This window comes from Echeneis naucrates, chromosome 6 (genome assembly GCF_900963305.1).
Source record: "Echeneis naucrates chromosome 6, fEcheNa1.1, whole genome shotgun sequence".
Lineage (NCBI taxonomy): Eukaryota > Metazoa > Chordata > Actinopteri > Carangiformes > Echeneidae > Echeneis > Echeneis naucrates.
This window is the reverse complement of record NC_042516.1, coordinates 23014545-23037259: the sequence shown is the minus strand read 5'-3', so window position 1 is coordinate 23037259 and position 22715 is coordinate 23014545. Positions and strand designations below refer to the sequence as shown.

General features: G+C 42.9%; 2 protein-coding genes across 2 annotated transcripts; one reads left to right on the top strand and one right to left on the bottom strand.

Moving 5' to 3' along the window:
• Positions 1 to 856: 856 nt before the first annotated feature.
• Positions 857 to 6741, bottom strand: hapln2 (hyaluronan and proteoglycan link protein 2). The gene is made up of 6 exons (XM_029504384.1): positions 4377 to 6741; positions 4174 to 4278; positions 3162 to 3518; positions 2852 to 2968; positions 2594 to 2776; positions 857 to 1558 (listed from the first exon to the last, which is right to left on the bottom strand). The coding sequence occupies exons 1-6, from the start codon at positions 4408 to 4410 to the stop codon at positions 1281 to 1283; spliced, it is 1074 nt and encodes a 357-aa protein (XP_029360244.1). The 5' UTR covers positions 4411 to 6741; the 3' UTR covers positions 857 to 1280.
• A 5484-nt stretch (positions 6742 to 12225) lies between these two features.
• On the top strand, positions 12226 to 21333 carry rhbg (Rh family B glycoprotein). Its single transcript, XM_029503319.1, has 10 exons — positions 12226 to 12594; positions 16346 to 16532; positions 17032 to 17182; positions 17275 to 17422; positions 17593 to 17759; positions 18554 to 18691; positions 19002 to 19135; positions 19313 to 19434; positions 19829 to 19902; positions 20863 to 21333. Exons 1-10 carry the CDS (start codon positions 12408 to 12410, stop codon positions 20938 to 20940), a joined length of 1386 nt encoding a protein of 461 aa, XP_029359179.1. The 5' UTR covers positions 12226 to 12407; the 3' UTR covers positions 20941 to 21333.
• Positions 21334 to 22715: the final 1382 nt, after the last annotated feature.

Below are 22715 nucleotides of genomic sequence, written 5' to 3'. Positions count from 1 at the left end.
AAACAAAAAACAAAACACGTGCGTGTTGAACTGACTTCTGCTGAACCTCAGACACCACAAGGAAGTGCGAACGGGATGATTTTGTTGTGTCTTTTAAGTGAAGAGGGCAACTTTATCAATGATGATGTGATAACTCAACACAGATGTGTGCTGTTTTGGTTGTCGTCGTGCTGCTGATTAAGATTCACCTGGATGAAGCTGAACCGGCCGACAGGTCTGACTTTTGTTCAGGTGTCTCTTAGACTTTGTGCAGCCGTTTGCTAACCTGCTAATATAATCTGCAGGCTTCTATCAGCGTTCAGCATCCTAATCTGAGTTGACATTCAGTCATGTGTCTGAATGACTCTTTCCAGGCCCCCGGAGTCGCAGCTCTTCTTCTGGGACCAATGAAAGAAAATCAAACAAAACATTTTGATAATGCAACTAAAGCACAAGCTCATCTGCTGTATCTTTTTCTATAAGTGCTGTAATCCTGTTTCTTAAAGTAACAAAGCAGCCAATTGTTGTCGTAATGAACACAAACTATATCAATGTACAAGTAGGAATAATATAGTAAAAAAAAAAATGGATCCAATGAAAAAAGAGAAATAAAAAGACATTTTTTAGTTTAATCCGAATTTTCACTCTTCTTTTTTTTGCTTTGGGAAAATTGAACACGGTGAAACGCAGACGTGTTGGGTCAGTTAAACCTGATGATTTGCTTTTCACTCCTCACAATCGCTCATCCTGACTGCTGCAACATTTAAAAAATGCACACATTTTAAATGAATACGCTGAGATGGAGGCACGACTTTATTGAAGAAATTAAATAACATGTAATTATTTTTGAATGAGTTCACAGGCAGCAGGGCAGCGTCATTACAGATTTTAGTGTGCTGTGATTGTTTGTGTCTTTTTCATCATCTACTTCCGTTTGCATCATTCCGTTAATCGCAGTTATACTTTTTTACCAATGCACATTATTTCTTCACTGAAAACTATTTTACCAGCCACAGACAAATCCACGGCCATCCAAACCAAGCTGACTCAGTTTCTTATTTCTCGATATGAAACAAACCAGTTTAGAGCTGAATAAAGTTCTGCTTAGCTTGCGGCGTTGACAAACTGATTATGTGACTCATCAGTTGAGCGGAATATAAAACGTTTTCTGCTGTCAGTAATTGTCTGTTGCTTCAGATGTGAGGTTTCTTGCTGGGGTGTCCGTCCTGTCGGTGGACAGGTCCTGGAAATTACAGTATGTTGTGCTGTGTGTTCTGGGACTCTTCAGGTGTGATCTGGGGCTACCTGTAGCAGTACGCCCCGTAAATATGTGTCGTCTTGTTGGGGAACCCTAACGAGCGGACGCCCGCCTCGGGGATCCCTCCGCAGCGTTTCCTGGGGTTGTTGATGGGGAACCGCACGCTGCCGTCTTTCAGCCACCCTCCGTCGCATTGGTCGTATTTTTGGAAATGCCAGGCGGCGTACAGTTGGCCGACCAACGCCAACTCGGCTACCTGACGCCTGCATGCACGTCCCGCCTGCTCGAAGGAGAAGGAGCCCGATACGTAGAAGACGGAGCCTGTTAGAGGAGCAAAGGTCAACTTAAGATTTGAACACTGTCGAATCTTAGGAGCAGTTTGAGCCTTCTGTTCACCATTTCCCCAAATCTTTGCTCTCATTTTTCTGACAGCGTTGGAAGATGGGCCAAATATTTTCCCACTGATATCTCAGCAACAGACTTTATTGTCCTCTGTCAACCTACTGTCAGGCCCACTGTCACACATCTGCTGCTAAAGGTCAGCCTGCTGTAACGCAAGGACGACATTCAGCAGCACCGAAGAAACAAACGACAACTGTGAAACAAAGATAACACCATTTAACAGTTATACTTCAATGGCAAAACTTCCTGGATTATAGTCAAACAGTTATTAGAGCTGCAGCATTGAGGGTGAAGCTGTTGCTAAAATAGAATAAATAATAATTCATAGCATTACTTAGATTGTGGCTTCATGAGGGACTATTTTAAGTGGCGGATTAATCCACATTTCGGGCTGCAGTAGCTCTTAGTGACGGCAGGAGGGCGTTTAACGAAATCATCCTGATATAATCACCAGCCTTTAAAGAAGCTCTTTGTAAGTTTTATTTTCACTACGTGGCCAATTTTAGCTCCACCAGCTGTTCACTCAGCAGCCATCTTTGTGTTGTTGGCGTGTTGTTGTTTAGCAGAAAGGGATTAGTGAGTCAGTATGAGCCGTTGAGCTGAACTGTTAGCACTGTTAGCACTGAAGAACACGGAGGGAAAGAAGCTTCATGCCGAACTCGCAACACAAACAGTAAACAGCTGTTAATGCTGACGTTGTCTACCGAACAAAATGTACAAGCAGCCTCTGACTTTTTTTATTACACAGCTGTGGCAGCCAGGCTCCATTTTGGTAAGTCCAGGATTCAGCTTTTGTGCTGCTCCCGCTTCAGGACAAAATGCCCCCGATGGGTCGGAACGTCAGGACGGGTTGATAAAGACCGTCTCTCTAACACTGCGGTTCCTTTCTGTTTCCAGCAGTCCACTTTGGTTCCAGGTTTTTCTCATGAAACTACGGACGGACTCTGAGCTTACCGGACGTCTGAGAGGTGAAGCAGAAGGCATCAAACCGGTCTCGATCCTTATCTTTTGGTCCGTAGGTACGAATCCCAGGGGACATCTCTGCTCCACAGACGGGCCGAGGGTTGATGATGGGGTACTGGACGGTCCCGTCGCGGATCCAGCCGGCGTTGCACCAGTCCAGACCCTCCATCCAGGCTGCGTGAGAGACCACCTCAATTCAGCAAACTGATACAACACATAAACGGGTGATTATGTCCTGGATCGCCGTACCTCTGTGGAGCTGCTGGTACGTGGCCAGGGTGCCGTCTTGCTGGGAACAAGCCTCTTTGGCTGCATGGAAAGTGAATCTGTAGCGTCCATCTTCACTCTGATAGGGGAACACCACTCCTGGACACAGAGGCCAACTGGTCAGTATTTATGGGCCATGTCCCATATCCTCACCCCTCTGTGACCGCGGGCACATTTCAAACACACATTTCACTCCATTTACACCAATAACACCAGATTTCTACAGAAACGGCATCATCTCCCTGGAGTCACCATTCAGGGCAGTCAGGGCTCTTATTACTGTGTAAGTTACCTTCAATCCTCAACGTAATAACGACGTTGTCATCCTCGATGCCATTGATCAGCTCACAGCGATACTTGCCGCCATCTTCCAGCTGTAGGCTGCGGAGGATTAAGGAGGCGTCCATGGCGTGAGCTTTTCGAAGAGAAGCCCGCGGCCCGAGACGGCCGTACGGCTTGAAGGCATGCGCATTTGAGATCATGATGATGTTCTCTGGCCCGATGTGTCCCGGCTCCAGCTTCGTCCATTTCACTTTGTACTGGTTGGGTTTGATTCTCAGCATGCACGGCAGGGTGACAGTACTTCCTCTCCGGCCAACGACCTCGGTGCACGCAGGCGGGTCAATCAGATACTTCGGCTTCTTGGTCGCTGCGGACGAACAGCATCCAACAAGAGTTGTGCCATCGTTAAATCGCACATCCTTTCAACGTGAATGAGTCTCTGACACGTAAGAACTGGCACACATACAGTTAAAACTATTAAACAGACACGTCTGGTCCCAGCTCAGGCCACGGGCTGTGAAAGAAATTCCAAAAGCTAAATTTTGTCATCAGAACATTTATTGGATCTTCTGAAGTCCCTCATGAGTTCAAACAGTTTTTATCTTGATTTTATAGTTGTGGAAAAGTGTGGTGACAATGTCTCCATCCTGAGGAGGTCGGTGCTGGAAACAGGATTGCAGCATTTTATTTTCAATATTTATTACCTTTCCACATTGTCAGCCACACTTTTATTATAATAATAAAAATTTTCCTAAACCTGACCGAGCCGTAGATGTTAGAAGGAAAATGGTGGCTGTCGCTACAAACTCTTTTTTTAAAGGTAAAGTCTTACCTTTAAAAAAAGGAGTGAAAAGAAAATGTGGGCAATATTGAAATATTTCATGAAAAAAAATAAAAAAATAATTCCAGGTTACAAATGATGCAGCTTCAGGTCATTTTCATCTCAGATTTATTCCACCATCTGATTTATTTGAATTGGTTTGGATTCATTGGCAGCAGAAAACACCATGTTGGGATTCTACCTGGTCTGCTGGTGGAATAGAGAGCTGAAGTCCAGCAGAAGCAGCTTGATGTTAGCAGAAGAATCACAGCACAGTTCATTATGAGGCCAGTCACTTTTCCAGCTCCTATAATTCATAAGAAAACACGACAGAGTTCTTCTAAAGGTTCACTTTCTGCTTGTTCTCACCTGATCTCGGCTGTTAGAGTTAAAGGAAGGAAATACCTGCAAAGGTGAGAGGATGCGATCGTCCACTCATCTTCTTCCGTTGTCCCACATGACGACGCCGTTTTCTAAACTGACCAATCAAAAAATTCCTGGATGTTTCATTACTGTGGGGAGCAGAAGCAGCTGTTTGGTCCCTCTGACTGAGCCGTGAATGTTCAGCTGTCAGTTCATTGTGACTCCCTCGCTGTCCTCTCTCTGGTCATCTGGTCCCCTCTGTCATCAACAATGTGTAAACAGGCTTGTTGTCCTCTCTGCTCCAGATGTTAATGACCGTATGAAGGTCTCAAACGCTCCCTTTCATTGTGATTTCCTCCCTTTTCTGTTTTCTGACAAACTGAAAAGACAACTGAACGTCGTTTAAACATGATTATTGAAGCACCCGTTCCCCAGAACAGCGGACTGCTGACACAAAATGAGTCAGAGATGATCATTTATTCAGGACTTTTGAAGGTATTTTTCTTGCTTTTACAGATTTTGAAATGAAAAGGGCGTTTTCACAATAAATCATGTGATTTTGTTGCACCTATTTCAAAGGATTTCAGAGATGCAATCCAACAAAATCTAACTGTTACCCTTAATTTGAGGCCCAAACTTTACACAAAAAAAAACAAAAAAAAAAAACCCAAACTGTTCAGAGCACATTAAAAATTTCAGCACATTTAGCTCCCATACCCAACAAATCATCTTCATCAAGCAATAGAAAAAAATCGTCTTGTAAAAAAATCAGTTTATTATAGTATTAGCACTCGTATTTCTGTGATTTGTACATGATTACTTCAGGAAATAAAACACTGTACTGCCCATTCTCTGCTGTCAAACTGCATATTGTATCATCCAGGACTGACAGTGAACCTGCACAACAGGCCCGTCTGTGTCTTCTAACCTTTCCCAGCAGCCTGCTGCCAAAGAGGACTATAGTGTGCATTCAGCCATCTTTGTTATTGCCCTCATGGCTCTGGGGGGCAAGTTGGAGAGGAAGCTGTGTCGGCTCTAGTTTCCTCTGCTGCCATGCCCCCCCCCCCCAACACCAACACCCCAGGCACAAGGGCTGCATTGTGATGAGAGTCGCCGTCTCCACGCAGTGACAGCAGGCGGCGGTCACACAAACGTGGTCCAATGTGGAAAAAGGATGAAATAATAGGATTCCTCTGTTTTTGCTTGTGTTGCCTCTCCATTGTGCTCCGTCATCAATGGGACTCTTTCTTGGCTTCCAATTAGTATTCACCCAAACACCTCGAGGTGACAGCAGCCAAGTGTCCCCACGTCCGTCTGTCCATCCATCTATCTTCTCATAAGCCTCATTTCCAACATGTGCTGAGCGCTCTCAGCCACCGTAGTTCGGTGAGGGGGGGGGGCAAAAAGAGCGATATATTAATACACAATAATAGACAACACAATATGACTGTAATTCCATCCATAAGTGACACAACGACATGCTGTCTAGCTGTTATGGTCCTTTTTAAAACAGAATTTTTAATTTAATTATTCCAAATCATTTCCACAAAATCCACAAAATCTGGCCAAAAGTTCCACCTGTACACAAAAAGCATAAAAACCTGAACTTGAAACAATTGAAGTTTTTTCTATGACTATTTTATTGATCCTTTATAAATTCTGTGTCTGTTATTTGATGCCAACAAACTATTTACTCTGTTGTTTTATGATCGAAGACATTTTCTAACTCCTTCTTATTTATTCTTGCATCCGTCATCCTTCACGATTTGTCATCAGCAAAGCCAGCGTTGGTGAGTGAGCAGCACAAACGTTGCCCTCTGCTGTGTGTGTTGTGCATAAATATGTTTGGAACACAAAATGACAGAGTATCTGAGGAAATCCCTGTAATCACTGGAGCTTATCCTTTCAGCGTGAGGTCGAAGGTCAAACCAAATGCCAAAAAAAAGGGAAGCACATATTTGGAGCAATAGTAAATGAGGCAAAAGCATTTTTTGTATCATCACATATAAGAACATGGAGTTACATAACTTCCTTCAAATTCTAGTTTTGAAAATGTTCCAATCCAAAGTCTTTAGCATCTTCTTTTGTATCCAAAGTGTTTACCTTTAAAGAAATGAAGCTCCGTCCTCACTCCATTTGTTCCTGTCTTCCTGTTTGACTGATTTCTCTGTGCAGCTGCTGAAGTCTGACTTATTCCAGCCTGCAGGTAAACACAGCTGACTCTGACATGTCAGCTCAGTATGATGGATGAGTTTGTTTTTGAAGGCCTGCAAGTTTTTTTTTTTTTTTTTTGGGGGGGGGGAGTTTGAACGGTCAGGGATGAAAATTTCTTCAACTCCGCTTTTCACGCCACTTTAATGTTCTACAAAAGTACGTTGAAAGACACCTTCCTCTCCTCATTCTGTCCGTCCCGTCCGTGTGCTCCTGATGAACGGGGCTGATAGGAGAGCAGGTCGGGCCTGTCTGCGGCCATGATGGCGTATCACTTTACGCAGTGCAGCCATGTGTGACTGTGTTGAAGAACTGAGTGACAAGTGTCGGGGTCATGAGGGCGGCCTCACGGGTGGAAGTATGTACTTTCTGACAACACTGTTAAAGCCCAGAAAGGCCCCCCCCCCCGCCCATGGTACATGTTAACCCCCTGGAACATTTTCAGCATTCCTACAGATGCCCCACCACAGATTTACCCTCCTCACTTTAAGTGCCCCCCCCCCACCAAATGAACCTGGATTTGAGTGTAATAAGCAGCTTTACGTTGAAAACTGTTAACATCCTTCTTTATTTTTAGTTTATTTTTAGTTTGCTGTAAAATACAGAACTATGGATGTTTGATAGTTATTTGTGTTTTTGTCGGATCAATAATTTAATATTTTTATGGCGTCCTCATAGTTCATCATGTGACAAAGGCTGGTTTGTGATCAGACAACAATCAGCAGAGTCAGTTTGGAGCGTCTCATTTTTCTACAGTGCGACTTTTTGTGTGATTCATGTGTTTATCTGTTTGTCAGGTAATCGCTGGGAGGTCTCCTGATTTCCCTGCTATAGATTCTTATTCAGTGTCACATTGGTGAACTATGTCACTTTGTCATGTTGTTCTGATTACTGTATCAGATGTGCGACATGTGACTCCAGTCAGGCATGCGGGCTCTTCACTGATTGGCTGCTGATATTACGAAATGTGTCACTGATGCTTCACCTTGACGAAACTGCTCCTACTGAAGCACAACGTCAATATTGGACTGACATATGTCCGCTCGTGTTCAGGACTCGTTCAGCTCTCTGGGAAAAATAAGTGAACACACAAAAAGAAGAAAGCAGTACGGTGGCCCAGAGAGCTCAAAGCGCTGCAACTGTTCTGCAAATACACACAGCAGAAGCAGACACACATAAAGAGTGTGAATGAACTAAAAATCGATCCATGCTAAGGTGTCCTCTCTGGGTTTGGCACTTTTTGTGTCTCCATCTGATGATGGTGTCAGAATTAGTTTGTACCTCGGCACGATTGTTTGTTTTCAGCACGCTGACCTCTCTTGGCCACCGTACAGTGAGCATTTGACCCGCTGTCCCACAATTGAGCCTGAGGCTCATCAGGCAGTCATTGACTGGTCGAGTTGGTTTTAAAACAAGGGGACGCCCTTTGTCATTAGATTAAGATCTGAGACGTTTTTTTTTCTTCTCGTACCCGTCTTCCTATTTCGCCTGAAGCTCACCAGGAGCTCATCCTCCACTTGTCACACAAAACTCTAAATAAACACAAGACAGTACAAAGTTTCTACTTCGCCCGCTTTTCAGGCAGCAAAACCACTTTAAGAATTTTTCTATTGCAACATAGCTGGCACATTGTCAGTTAGCTACGAGTCCTGCAGAGTCAGCCATTATTTCATCAATGATTTTATCATGCATTTGTAATGAGTGCTGTTCTTTCACGTCGGCCCCAAAGAAAAGTGACTCAGCTTCTGGGCTGGTTAGTAAATCACCTAATTCTGACGCTGAACTTGTCACACAAACAGAACCAGAAATATTTTATTAATCCTTTCGTGGCAGGTGCTCCAGCATAAAGGGAGAAAGGAAAAACTCAAATCAAATCAGATTTAGTTATATAGCACCAAATCATAACAAAGTTACATGAAGGCACTTTACACAGAGAGCAGGTCTTGACTGAACTCCTTATAAAATGATTTAAAGAGGCCCAACAGATCCCTGATGAGCAGGAAAAACTCCCTTTCAGAGGCAGAAACCTCGGGCAGAACCAGGCTCAGGGGGAATTTTTGTGTCACAGTAAAATGTGTGAAGCTTCAGATGTTTTCATTGCACACATAGTGGCTGTGAAATGAGCGTGCTGGCTGAAAAGCACCAACAGCTCAGGATAATGGCTGCACTGTGCATTAGTGAGAGCCTCCTAATGTATGTTATCTCTGTTATGTAACAGGCAGGTTGGGTCCTGCTTTTATCTCGTTTCATCTGGTGCCAGGTCTCTTGTAGCCGCCATAGTGTTACTATTGAAACCCCCCCCACCTCCACATGCACACAAAGATTGGGAGATTGCGTTATCAGGAGACAGCCTGCTGCACTGATGGAGTGACAAGAGGCATCCACTTCCACAGCAGATTAAAAAAATCTCTGGCATGCACACAAGGATCAGACTCAGGTGACTCAGGTTGACATTAAAACGACTAAATATTTTGTGGTGTGATGCATCCTCTTTTTTTGGCACGCTTTGGCAGCTAAACCTTTATTAATGGAGGATGTTTTCTCCGTCTGTGTGGGGTAATGTAAAAGTAAAATCCGTCAGCAGTGTTGTAAAAACACAAAACTTTATTTTTAATAAACTTCAAACTTCAAACTTCAACTATGTACTGCGTTATTAGCAGTCCTACCTTTCCCTGTATAATATTTAATAGCGAGGCCAAAGCTGGACTTCCAGACTCGAATGGAGATCCTGAACTCTCATCTGTACGATTCTTTTAACAGCGTTTTATGACTCCAGTTCTAACATGCACATTCCCTCCAGGATACACTGAAACTTTTCTAATTCTCAGATTCAAGACCAAACGTTTGCAAATCAGACGACCTTCCCATCAGTCTCAGATGTGAGAGTATTAGCATGTTGATGTTAGAATGAACAAACCGTTCCTAACAGCGTGGCTTTAATATGTTCATATTAACGTGAAAGCCAAACTGGCCCCTTCCGTGTGCTGCTCCCAGGTTTGCTGCCTTATTCAGTGGAAATAAGGACATGAGAGAGAAAGGATAGAGAGATGAGCAGAAATGTTTGTGCACACACACTAATTGCTTAGATTTGCAGGATTAGATGTCTTTAGTAAATTAATCCATCCAACATCCTGAATCAGCTTTATTAAAAACTAAACTTCAGATTTCCTTGCTTTTGTTCCAATTTAGTCAAAATACAGGAACATTTCTTAGAAAATAATATCTGGATCTGTAAAAGCACACCTCGGTGGAACTGATTCAACATCAGCACGTGGCGCAGAGAGGACAGAGTTGCCACATTACGATGGAATTGAAAGCGTTTTAGGAATTGTTAGGTTTTATCTATAATCTGACGTAAATCAGAGAGACTTGTATGAAATTGTGTGCACTTGCACAAGACTCAGCCTCAGATGAGAGAGCTGTGGAATGACACTTATTCTCGGCATCTCTCAGGCATTTAACAGAATATAAACTAATCCTCATAATCAGCTGGCAGGAGACTCAAAGAAAGAGTGACGAGATAAACACCTGCAGAGCTGAAGTGTTGATCATTTAAAGTTAATTTCTGTCGAATGATCGTCATCATTTTAAAAACACCCATCATTCATCCTTTTAATAACGAAGACCTGAAACTAAAGACTGAGACCATAAACTCATCAAAAAAAAAAAAGTTTACTGATCTGGGCACAGTTTCCCGTCTGACTCCTCTTCACAACCAGTGGAGTTGCCCGCTGACGGTTCAGAGGATAGACTGCAGGTTTAAAGCATTCAAACCTTTCACACAGAAAAATGTTCAGCTTCTGCTGAACCACACGTTTGTTTTCGGATCCCGTTGGATTCATTCATTCATTTTTAAGGTTCATTGTAAATAACCTCTGTTTTCGTTCTCTGTTTGGACCTTCAGCCTTTGGATAGTTTCGTTATCTCACTCCGTTTAGTTCAGGTTTCTTTCCCTCCAACAAGACTTACTGACTACTCAGGTTTAACAGAGAGGTCAAAGGTCACTGTTTGATCCCGTCGTAGCCTTCCTACAAGACCGCACAGGTACATCGCCTGAGGTCTGGTACTGTACATGGACTCGAACCTGACCAGTGTGTGAACCTGATTTTTGCTCGGAGGCTTGTTGAGTTAAGCAAAACCTGAAATTGGAAATGTTGAGATGAACCAATGAGGGACAAGAGCAGTTGAGGAGGAGAGACAAGCTGAGACTAGTCTGCAGAAATATTTTAAAGAAGCTGAAAGTTCAATCAATCAGGACTCCACCTGCACGAAGAAACAGGTTAACAACTGATGGCTGAAGCAGAAACAGAAAAAAAGTTTTAAAACTAGATATTTTTTCAGAAACTGGTTCTCCAAATTGTTTCATTTCTTTTTGCTGCTTGTGATAGAGCACAAATAAAAATATTACTTCAGAGATAATGATGTCGTAATGGGAAAATTATTATTGCAAAGTGGATATTATGAATGACAATTCATTTTTAAAAATGTATTTTATACATCTATCTATTAAATTTTTAAAATGAATTCATTGATGACATTACAAATGTTCAGAAAAAACATAAAATATGGAGATTGAAACCATTAAAACGAATAGTAATAACAAATGCATTCCACATGAAGTAAAAGAAGAACCTGATCCTTTAGCTCGGACCACCTGCACCTCATTAGTCCAGTCCACCACAGACTGTCAGCTTTCTATCAGAACCAGCATGAGCTTCTTCAGGAGCTTGTTGGGGACGGGGGGGGGGGCAGTCAGGCTGCTGAACAGACGACGCCTGTGGTCTCGAGTGGTAATAGTTGAAATTCCCCAAAATCATAACAGCATTCCTTCCAGTTCAGAGGACACACTGATGGAGGTCGATACAGGTGTGAGTGACACCTCTGATCAAACTTTACAGCAACAGGAGGAAGAAGTTTACTCACCGTGTCTCCTGATGCACGATCACGCCCACATCCTCTCTGTAGTGTGGCAGTGAAGGACACAATCGATGATCTGTGCTGTTGTGTTTCCTCAGAAAGATAATACAGAAAGAATACCGGTGTTGTTATTTTATTTCCAACAGATGTCCCTGAAAAGGCCGACAACAGATTCATGAAACATTTCGAGGCGAGGGAACCGCAAAAGGACCAAACTGTGGCCGCACCGTTTTCCCTAGTTTTTAATTTGTATTTTTTTGTTGTTATTGTCTTTCTTCATCTGTTATTGTTGCAGTTTTAAACACTCCCTTCCTGTGGCCCTTCTCCAAAACAGCTCTACTTTTACACATTTCAAGAAAATAATCAGAAAAAACAGACAGTGACTCCTGACTCTAAAATCTGCAGATCAAGACTGTCCATACACAATAATAATGAAATAATACAGTAAAGGATGCATATTATTTTCAGCTGTACAGGAAAGAACAAATTCTTAATTACACATATTTCTATTTTAATTACTGTTATAAGTCACATTAGCCAACACTGGCTGTTTAATAATGCCTCAGGAGTAACGACAGAGCAGATCCAGTCAGTCAGGGATTATTTATGACTTAGCACCGTCTCTTAAGGTGCACTCACCTTAAAGTCCACCTTAAAAAGCACAGTGGCTGAGGGGCGGAGCTAAAAGCGACCCTGGCTTATTTGGAGAGGAGGCGGGTCCAGTAGGTGTGACCCAGCTGAACAAAAGCACAGATGTAAGTCAGCTGCAGTGTCTGTCTGTGATCTCCTTCTTCTACCTCCAAACACAAACACACACACACACACACACACACGAGCGCACAGCAGCCTCAGGTGTCTGCACCAGGAGGACTCCCCTGAGTGTGTGTCTAACTTTCTGTGCCGGATCTTTAACTCCTTTGATTGGAGCCTGGTTAGGAAGAAAACATGACAGACGCGTCCACCAACATGCGGCTGAAGCTGCCGATCACCTGCTTCATCCTGGAGATCATCATCATCATCCTCTTTGGGGTGCTGGTGCAGTACGACGAGGGGACGGACGCCAAGCTGTGGCACGACAGGAACCACTCCAGCCACTCCGACTATGACAATGACTTCTACTACCGCTACCCAAGTGAGTGTCTGGACGGCCGGGGTCAGAGGTCAGAGGTTAGGCGACTTCCCGTCTGCAACCTCCAGCTGAAGCGGGAAACTGACAGCTTCAACTTTAGTCGTGCTTAACGGCCGCTTTTAAAAAGATGAAAACTGGTGTTTGTATGAACTGAGCTGTCAGCTTGTCCCAACTGAAATCCTCATGATCCCGAAAAGATTAATAGTTTTTTGGGAATGTCTTATTTATCTTTGAAGTATGATTCCATTTTACTGCGACTAAACTCTCGCCCTCTTTTACACGTTTTCTCTGGGATTTTTTTTACAGATCAGTAAGTACGCCTGCATGTTCATATTGGAAGCATTTTGTTGTTGTTGGGAAACGCTGACAAACTGCTGAGCTGCGGTATTTTCCCTAATTGGACGTGTCCCCCTCTTTGTGAGTGAGTGTTCAGAAAGATGTCTTCCACCTCGCTGCCGGAGAAGCAGAGCCACTGATTGTTCATTTCCTGATTTTTATGGATCGCTGGTGTCGACAAAACAGCCTTTTTACTTTGACAGGCTGAAACACTGGCCGCTTATTACAGTCTGCCAAAAGCTCATTACCGCTCCATTAAAACCAATCACCTGTCGAAAAACTAAAGTTGATTCTTTGGGGTCAACACAGCCGATCAGCAAACCCAAAAAAGAATATCGCTTAAAAATGTACAAACGTTTAAATTTCACGAATCATAAAAATGTGTTTGCTATTTTTGAATACTACATAAATAAACAATTATATTTACTGCTCTAATGAGCACGCAGTTGGAAAAAGATTGTGCTTCAATACAGATTACATTGAAGTCTATGGGAAAATGTCCCTACTTCTCCCTTCATTTATTAGCTCAGGAAACTTTTCCCTGATGAGCTTACGGTCTCAGTCTCTTCTTCAAATCAACATTGTTCCTGTTTTTAATGTTTCTATAACCACCCAGATGGACTTGGTTCTTCTCTGTGTCCAACATGGATCGGTTTCAGAAGAAATTTTTGGCCTTGTGGTCATTTATAAAAATAACGTCTTAAAGATGGAGCTTCGTATTTATCGTTCAAATATTACATGACTTCATTTTCAACAAATCAACCTTATGAAACATGACTGACAGCCGGTGGGCGTGTCCTAACAAGTCTGGCGATTTCCTGAATTTCCTCTTTGTTGCTCGGATGTCTGAATGGGTTTCTTTTGGAGGGACCCTGAACATCTTCGGTATTTTGAGTATTGATGAGGTGATGTGCACCTTTCACGGCACACAAGTGAACACAATAAATCTGCGATTATCACATAAAGGTGATGACTTATGAACTCAAAGGTCATTATTTGATGATGATAATTGTGCTGATGCTGCCTGTGTGGCTTTGGACCAGTTGTATTTCGACTACACTAGTCGGAGCGAAAGTAACTGAATCCAAAAGCAGACTAATGGGAAACAATGAGGTGAGAAGTAATTCCCACTCTACAACTAACTGATATTTGTGTTGTTTTGTACGACGAATTGTTTGTCTAGAAAACACAAGATTAAAAACATGAGGGAGGCCTGCACCTTATCAGGTCAACTTCCTGTCTCAGTCCTGGTGACGACATCACGGTTTAATGTGGCTCTGTCTGTTGCGTCCTTTGTGTCAGAGATTTCAGCTGATTGCGGTTAACTGACCCTGAGTTCAGCCTCCGGCCGGTGATTGTGTGTCTGTTTGATCATTCACAGGCTGATAAGTGGAGCAGTTTAAGTCAATCAGAGAGCAGGCTAGCTGTCAGCTAATGGTTCGCCCACACGTCCTCTCAGATGTCACACAGATCACTTTTGACGTAAAACATCAGCCGTCCAACAACACCGTGAAAAAAATTCAATTCAAATGAGCTGAATGAACCCTAAAGTCCTCTCAGCGAGAGAATCGCTGCACGAAACGTGAAATTTTAACACGTGCACTTTGTGCTTTTGATTCATTCTAACTGCCGTCTTAAGTTATGCGAAAATCGTGCAGAGCCGCTGGTTTGGCACGAACACGTAGTCTCTATGGGAGAATGGTAGAACTGTCACTTACTCAGATATCATGTGATATTTCCACTTTTACTTCTGACACACCTGACTCAGGTAACAGACCAGAACTCTGCAGCTTTTCCACACAAACACTGTCTGAGTTTAGAAAAACAGGAGCTGAGCCCGGAGGCCGTTAAGTTTAACGCTGATGGATAATCTTTAACCCGACACCTTCACTGTCATGGGAGAGGAATCAGAAGGTCACCTTCACCTTTAAGTGCTGCGTGTGCACAACTTACATCCTCCATCTTTACAGCACACCTGCAAGAAACAATAAACAGACAGACTCACAAGTCGGACTGTTTTTCTCTCCTTGTCGGAAACTTGGACTGGAAATAAAAGTGGAATGAAGGTTCAGCCGTTGTAAATGAACCCAATGCTGAAGAGTCCTGAAACTAAAATTCTACATAGACCATCACTGGGTGAAAAGAGAAGTTGGGTTGTGTTGAACTCTATGGAAAAATGGCCCTGCTTCTCACCTGACTTATTACCTCAGAAAAATGTTTATCAGTCTCAGGTTCAATAATGAAAATGCTGCTAAAACATCATGTAATTGAGACTAACGAAAAATAATCTTGTTCATTTCACATTTTTGTTTTGTCGTTGAAGTTATCAGTGTTTCTTTGCTTTGGAGTTTGTAAACAAAATCCACTTTTCAAAATTTGTTATCAGATATTTCAATTAATTCTATAGCACACAAAAAGCACAATGACCAAACATTAATTAACAATTAATTTAATTTAATTTACTGTTTTCCTGTTTTTTTACTGCCACTCTGTGACCGTGAGACTCGGTCTGGTTGGACTGTGTCCTCCTGGATGTCACTCTGGAGAATCTTGGCCAAAATGCCAACGGGGACACTGGCAACACCTCCGGGTGTCCCGGTCCGTGCCAATTAAGGGCCTCCAAGGTCACAGCAGCCACGGCAGGCTGCGTTCGAGGCGCTGCAGGACCTTTCACACGGCGGACCAGCTTAGTTTCAAAAACAAGTTATCGTGTGTTACATTATTATATTAGAAGCAAAAACTTTCTAAAACTGAAAACTACTTTATAGTTCCTCAGAGTCACACAGCCGAGGCCTGAGCTGAAGCTGAATCCATGTTCCCTAAAGCTTATGTAACAGGCCTCATTGACAGAGAGGAGGCTGTTTTCAATGACAAAGCCGCCGAGCTGCTCCGTTCTTGGCAGCGATGGGCTGTTTGATCTGCTCGAGGCCGATCTAAACGGCCGCTGAAGGGCTGCCATCACTTATATATAGTATAGTTTTGTTATGATGTCACAAAGTTACACGTCCTAACAGTTCATTTTAAGGTCATTCTCTCACTTCAGGCACATTATCAAAGAAGAAATCTGCTTCCCTACAACATGAACCTTTAATAATTATTTCCAATTACTGTGAAAGTTGATATTTAGTGTCAAAATCAGAAGAATGCCCAAATGACCATTAATGTCTGCTCCTGCATATGGAATAAAAGGATTCAAACTCAATTTGAAGACGTCACATCAGCAACAATTTTGCCATTGATCTGGTTTAGTAACTTGGAAAATATGGGTTAACTATAAACTAGTAAATGTTTTTTTAAGGCAGGAAACAGAGCTGAGATCATCAGAAGCAGGAGGGAGGTAGTTAAGTGTCATCTGCAAATGCTATTTGATCAACAGAAGTTCTGGAAAATAAAACTAAAACACTTCTACTGTGTGCAGGTTTCCAGGATGTGCACGTGATGATCTTCATCGGTTTCGGCTTCCTCATGACCTTCCTGCAGCGATACGGCTTCAGCAGCGTGGGCTTCAACTTCCTGATTGCGGCCTTCGCCCTGCAGTGGGCGACGCTCATGCAGGGCTTCTTCCACGGCATGCACGGAGGCAAGATCCACATCGGAGTGGAGAGGTATGTGTGAAGCAGCACGCACAAATAACACAAAATATGTAAACTTGGCCTTCACGCTCAGCCATCTTAAATACGTCATGAGGCCGCACACACACAAATGAATTGTTCTGTGACGACACAATGACAACAGCTCTATGTGTTTTATTACAGGGACAGAAACCAAACCGTTCACTGATCACTAAGTTTCTATAGTTTAATTTTTTTTCTGGAATTAGACGGATCCCTCTTTCAAGAAACTGGATCATTTAGTAAATCAGAAGTCGTGATCTTTATTATTAAAACAAAAAAAGGCTTTACGACAGCTTCAGGTTCACACATGAGCTGAGCTATATTGTTTTACGTTACGTAAGGCTGAAATAAAGACCTGCTATGCAAACATGAGAGAATAACAGGTTTTTTTTTAATTAATAAACATGTCCAACCTTTTTGAAAACAGCTGACTGAGTTCCAAACGCTGCAAAATTAGGAGAAATGTTTGATCAAACTTCGTCTCTTTCAGTATGATCAACGCTGATTTCTGCACCGGCTCCGTGCTCATCTCCTTCGGAGCTGTCTTGGGGAAAACCAGCCCGGTCCAGCTGCTGCTCATGGCGATATTTGAGGTCACGCTGTTCGCCGTCAATGAGTTCATCGTGCTCTCTGTTTTGGGGGTAGGTTACAGAAAACACATCTCTTAGGACCGATCAAACAATCTGTGTTGGGGGAAAAAAACTAATGTGGCCTTAAACTGACTTTGCCTCAGGCCAAGGACGCCGGCGGCTCCATGACCATCCACACCTTCGGGGCCTACTTCGGCCTGATTGTGGCCCGAGTTCTGTACCGGCCGAACCTGGACAAGAGCAAACACAGGAACAGCTCCGTGTATCACTCCGACCTTTTCGCCATGATCGGTAAATCCACCAAGATCGAAAATCCTTTTACTGATTACAGGAGTTCATTTATGTGGAATATCCTTATTTCTGCTGCCATCCTGTGGCCACTACATGCAAAAGACATCTTTTTGCCCATATCTGGTGTAAAATGTTCCAGATGTTGACCTCCTTGCTTCACCTCCACGTAGGTACCCTCTACCTGTGGATGTTCTGGCCCAGCTTCAACTCCGCCATCACGGCTCACGGAGACGACCAGCACCGCACGGCCATGAACACCTACTACTCCCTGGCGGCCTGCACGCTGTCCTCCTACGCCATGTCAGCCCTCACAGCGCACGACGGCAAGCTGGACATGGTGAGGTTGTCAGGGCTGAACTGAAAAACTGCAGCTAGCAGTAGATGGAGAGGTGAAAATAAAAAGCAGCAGGTGGAATGATGGAAAGCCACGGGAAAGTTTTAGCACCGACCTGACTTCCTGTCAGGAGTTTGGATCTGATGATGCGTTAGTCACCCCAAGCTACGTTCAAGTCACATGAAAGATCATGTGAGTCAAACATAGATCAACGTAGATCAAGTTCAGCTGTCAGCCCTAAATCATCCTGAAATCAAGGTAGGGGCATTCCTGCAGCGATGGCAATCAGGCCGGAGCGAATCCTGCTCACTGCAGAGACTTGAAAAAGGGAGCGTTCATACCACGAGGCCTGTTGATGGTAAAGACAACACAACCAGTTTGTCTCTGATGCATTCCTGCTGTGGAGCGAAGGAGACTGCGACATGTGACCAGCTGAGTTTAAAAGTTCCTGCTGTTCACTTCACAGAGTCTGCAGAAGGAAAACTGATGCTTACAGCTTTACGTCTTATCGAACAAAGTATTTCTTTGAGCGTAAATTGAATTGAAATCTGTTTAAACGGTGTGTCAAAGCTTCGGAGGTAAATCCTGTCAATGTACAAATAGTCGGGTCAACATATAAAATTATCTCTGTGAGTCTTTAGCTTCCAGGCTCCAAGAGAAAGTATCTGAGGTCTCACTGGTTTCATCCCTGCAGCGACTTTTGTTGTTCAAAGTGACAGCGAGGTTAAAACTGCTGAAAACAAACACAATAAGAGCACGTTAGATAAAATCTTTTTTTTTTTTTTTACCTTCTTTAGGTGCACATCCAAAATGCTGCCCTGGCTGGTGGAGTTGCTGCAGGAACGGCTGGCGAAATGATGCTGACGCCTTTTGGCTCCATGATCGTGGGCTTCGTGGCCGGTATCATCTCTGTCCTGGGCTTCAAGTACCTCTCAGTAAGGACGCTTCAGCATCAGCCAGCAGCAAAAGCTCCACGGTGCTGTTCTGAACGGGTCAAATCTCAGCTCTGATCACATTTCTTTGGGATATTGGACACAAAAAATGCAACCCAAGAACCAAGATGGCAGAAGGCATCCCACATTTGACAATGCTTCATATATCGTCTTCTATACTGTAGGACTCTAAGAAAGGAATGGTTTTAATTAAAATGTCACAGCGTCGTCAGCGTGTTTTCAGAAGGCCTTTTCAGTTTGTATAATTGAAAAGAGAGAAATGTGCTTCTTTCTACCTTTCCTCTTCCTGCAGCCCGTCCTGGAGAGCAAACTGAAGATCCAGGACACCTGCGGGGTTCACAACCTGCACGGCATGCCCGGCATCCTGGGTGCAATTGTGGGGGCCATCGTGGCCGCTTTGGCAACGGCGGACGTTTATGGAGAAGGGTAAACATTTCACTTTGTCAAACAACCTCTGGGACTTATCCTGAATTACTCTGAGCCGCTTCAGGTCTCCAATTTGTGAGCTCCAGTTTGTGAATTTTTCTTTTTCAGACTGTTAGAATGAGTTCGGCTCTCTGATCCGTCTGCAGAACTCAGCTGACTCTGCGTGTGTGTTTTCAGATTGACTGACGTCTTCCCCGATGTGGCCAGCGGAGAAATTTCAGCAAGCGACCAGGGAGTTCGTCAGATCATTTCCCTGGCCGTCACTCTGGGCATCGCGCTGCTGGGAGGCCTCATAGTCGGTTAGTCTTAACACGTTTACTAAAGTCAGCACATTTTGTTCCTGGGTTCGTTTATAGTGACAGTAACAGGAGGAGGTTGGCTGGTTAACCAAACAGGAAAATGACACCACAGGAGTTCAGCGTTCGATTCCTGTGTGAATGTAGCATCCCACTGTCACCATGACAACAAAAGGTTGCCTAACGTTATGGCTTCGTGACATTATCCACCCAAACCTACCATTGTATTTGCTGCCAATATATGAATATAGATCACTATGTGATTCTTTTTATTTTCATTATTGTGGTCTGACTCCTGACTGGTTTGAAAAATACTTCGGAATGTGGCAGGTTGGCCATGAGGTCTGAACAGCAGCATCATTTAAATGTCTACTCGTCTCCGTCTGTGTCACTTCAGGTTTCATTTTGAAGCTGCCCATCTTCGGCGCCCCCCCCGACACCATCTGCTTCGAGGACAGCATCTACTGGGAGGTGAGACGGAGCGGAAGCTTCATTTTAAAGGCTGTAATTTCTGAATCGTTTCCTGCAAATTGTCCCTGAAAAGAAACCCGGTGACACAGAAAACAAAGGCAGAGTTCAGTTTCCATTCATTAGCTGTAATTAATCACTAAAATAACCCGGAGTGTCATCGGTGGCAGCCCAGCAGGTCAGAATAAAGTTTCCAATAATAAATCTGATCTCAATAAATATGTATCTTGTAAAAGAAGTATTACTCTCTCTGTAATTACTGAAATTATAATGAAGTTTAGGAGCCGTAAAATAAACCGTCTTCTTTAAAGCTTCACTTTAAAATATTTCCTGATGAGTTTTCAGACGTTTCCTGGACAGAAGCATGTAACAGGTCAGCTGATAGAATACAGTTTATGTAGCTTGAAACAATGAAGGAATATTTATTTGGGTTTAAATTAAGGAAGTCTTGACTTACTTCCCTTTAATAAATTTAAATCCTTGGGTGAAACTTCAGGCAACATGTTCTTCATGGATGTCAAAAATCTCTCAAGCTGAAATCTGATCAATCAAAGATGCTAATTTGGCGCCATATATCCACAAGATGGCGCCGTTAAACCAACAGTCAGATGTGATGCCACTCAGCCAGCAGCATCATGGGACCACCAGGCGGCACACGCTCATCCGTCCTGGATGATGTCACACCTCCACATCATGTTCAGATTTTCTCCCACAATGCAATGTGCAGCACGGATGTGGCTCATCGTGCAGCTATAGATGCTATAGTTGAACTGGGGATGGATGGCTCTCATCATTTCAGGGAAAACCGGAATATTTTATAAAATGTTTATTTAATCATTTGAAATGTTATTTTGTTCCATTTCTACTACAAATGTGTGAATATTTTTATTCTTTGTCCCCTTCACTTTAGTCTTCATCTGATCTTTTTAATAAATGTCTGATCTGTCTCGTTCTCTGTCTCAGGTTCCCGAGGAGGAGACGGGTCACGGGAACCAGCTGACCACTGTGAGGACGGAGGAGACTGAGAAGCTAAGCAGCTAGACGCACACACACGAACACACAGAACCACTCACACACCATCCTAGCACTTGAGTTCTACACACTGTACGACAAAGACAAGGAATTCACCCAAATGTCTGTTTGTGTTTCAGTGTAAATCCTCAAATTCTCTTTTTATCCTGAAAAAAAAAATAAAATAAAAATCACATTTTCAAATGTCATTGGCAGCTCAGATCCTGAGAGAATGATCTAGAGCTGCGTTACACTGTGACTCAGGCCTGTGAGGAGGCAGATGGGTCTATTTCCTGTCTGTCTAAGCGTCCACAACAGGGTTGGGTTAGGGTTAGAGACACGGACATGGTTACGGAACCAAACCAAAGACTGACAGACCTGGAGCCAGAAACCATGTCACAGAAAAAGAATCGAATAAAAGAAGAGTTACATTTTCATAGCAAAACTATTTTCTGTATTTTAAATTAAAGCTCCTCGTGCAACACAGTGCATGGGCATAATGACGTTTTTATCATGCATGTATTTTCTCCTGATAGTTTAGGTTTGGGATTTTCTTCGATTTTATTTCTCATGTTAAACTTTAGAGTAGAGACGTCCCTGGTGGTGCCTTGATCCCGTTTGTATTTAGACAAACTCAGTCAATTTCGGAACAGGCCTGAATTTATTTGTTAATAACTGTCTTCTCTGTTTGAAACTACTTTCTGTGAAATGAAAAGTATTTTGAAACTTAAATTCCACAAAATAAATTCTTTATATATCTCAAAGGGTCTCCTTTAATAATTGATATTAAACTGTCAATATTGTTTTCTAGTGATGGTGAATGAAAACGGAGTAAAAACTGCTAAATCACAATAAAGAGAAAATTTACATTTTCGATCAATTAATGTAGTTTTTGATTTTACACCACAAGTCTGTTGACATGATAATGATTCAGTAATTTTATGGTATATAGTGTAATTACAGTATGTGAAGGCAAGTGGCTCTGCAATCAAGTCTCAGCTTGTTGTGATGGAGGCTGGTCATCATTAGTCCTTATTTTTTCTTGAAGGCTTAATGACTGTGTAGCAATCATGGAGGAAGGGGTTAATGCCTCCAATCCAGATGGGGTTTGTCTCTGCGTAATTAACACACTTTCACTTTCAGGGATCAAACAGCCGAAGAAAACAGGCGTCCTTGTTAGATATGGTCTCCTCGGGGCCTGTGTATGAGGGGCGATTAGTGCCACTGAGACGGAGGAGGAGGAGGAGGAAGGTTGATCATCACCAGATTATGCTTTGATATTGATCCACTTCCAAGACATTTTCCAGATTTGTCTCATGTTGACCGACCAGCACAGAGCAGGACACGGCAATCATATAATACACACAACTGCAAGGGCGCAATGTGACGGAAATAACTTTGAGAAGTTATTTCATTGCATCGCAGGTTCACCTCAGGAGTCACACACACAGTTACAGTCTGGATTGTTCCAGGGATTTATAATTAAACTTGTGGACAAGAAACTGGATCAGATGACTTCAAAGTTCTGGTCAGATCTTAAAACTTTTCTGATCTTCATCCCTAATTGATGCAATCAAAAGCATTTATTGACTTTACTCCTGGCCTCATTGTTCACTAATCTCAAACAATAGAAAAAGTTTTAAATAAAAATATCCAAAATAGCCTGAAAAAACTTTTGTCTGCATGCTTTTGTTTGAAAGTTCATTTTCAAAATGACACTTTCATGTTGGCATGGCTCAAACAGGGTGATCTAAAAATCAGACAAAGACAAGATAATGAAGTTTATTTCTTTTGTTCTGTTTTTG

Coding starts and splice junctions, on each gene's coding strand:
- hapln2 (XM_029504384.1), bottom strand. CDS start 4,410: ATGAGTGGACGATCGCATCCTCTCACCTTTGCAG. Junction 3,519..4,173: donor CTATTCCACCAGCAGACCAG/GTAGAATCCCAA, acceptor GTTCGTCCGCAG/CGACCAAGAAGCCGAAGTAT. Junction 1,559..2,593: donor CTTCACCTCTCAGACGTCCG/GTAAGCTCAGAG, acceptor CTCCTCTAACAG/GCTCCGTCTTCTACGTATCG.
- rhbg (XM_029503319.1), top strand. CDS start 12,408: ATGACAGACGCGTCCACCAACATGCGGCTGAAGCTGCCGATCACCTGC. Junction 17,423..17,592: donor CGACCTTTTCGCCATGATCG/GTAAATCCACCA, acceptor ACCTCCACGTAG/GTACCCTCTACCTGTGGATG. Junction 18,692..19,001: donor TGGGCTTCAAGTACCTCTCA/GTAAGGACGCTT, acceptor CTCTTCCTGCAG/CCCGTCCTGGAGAGCAAACT.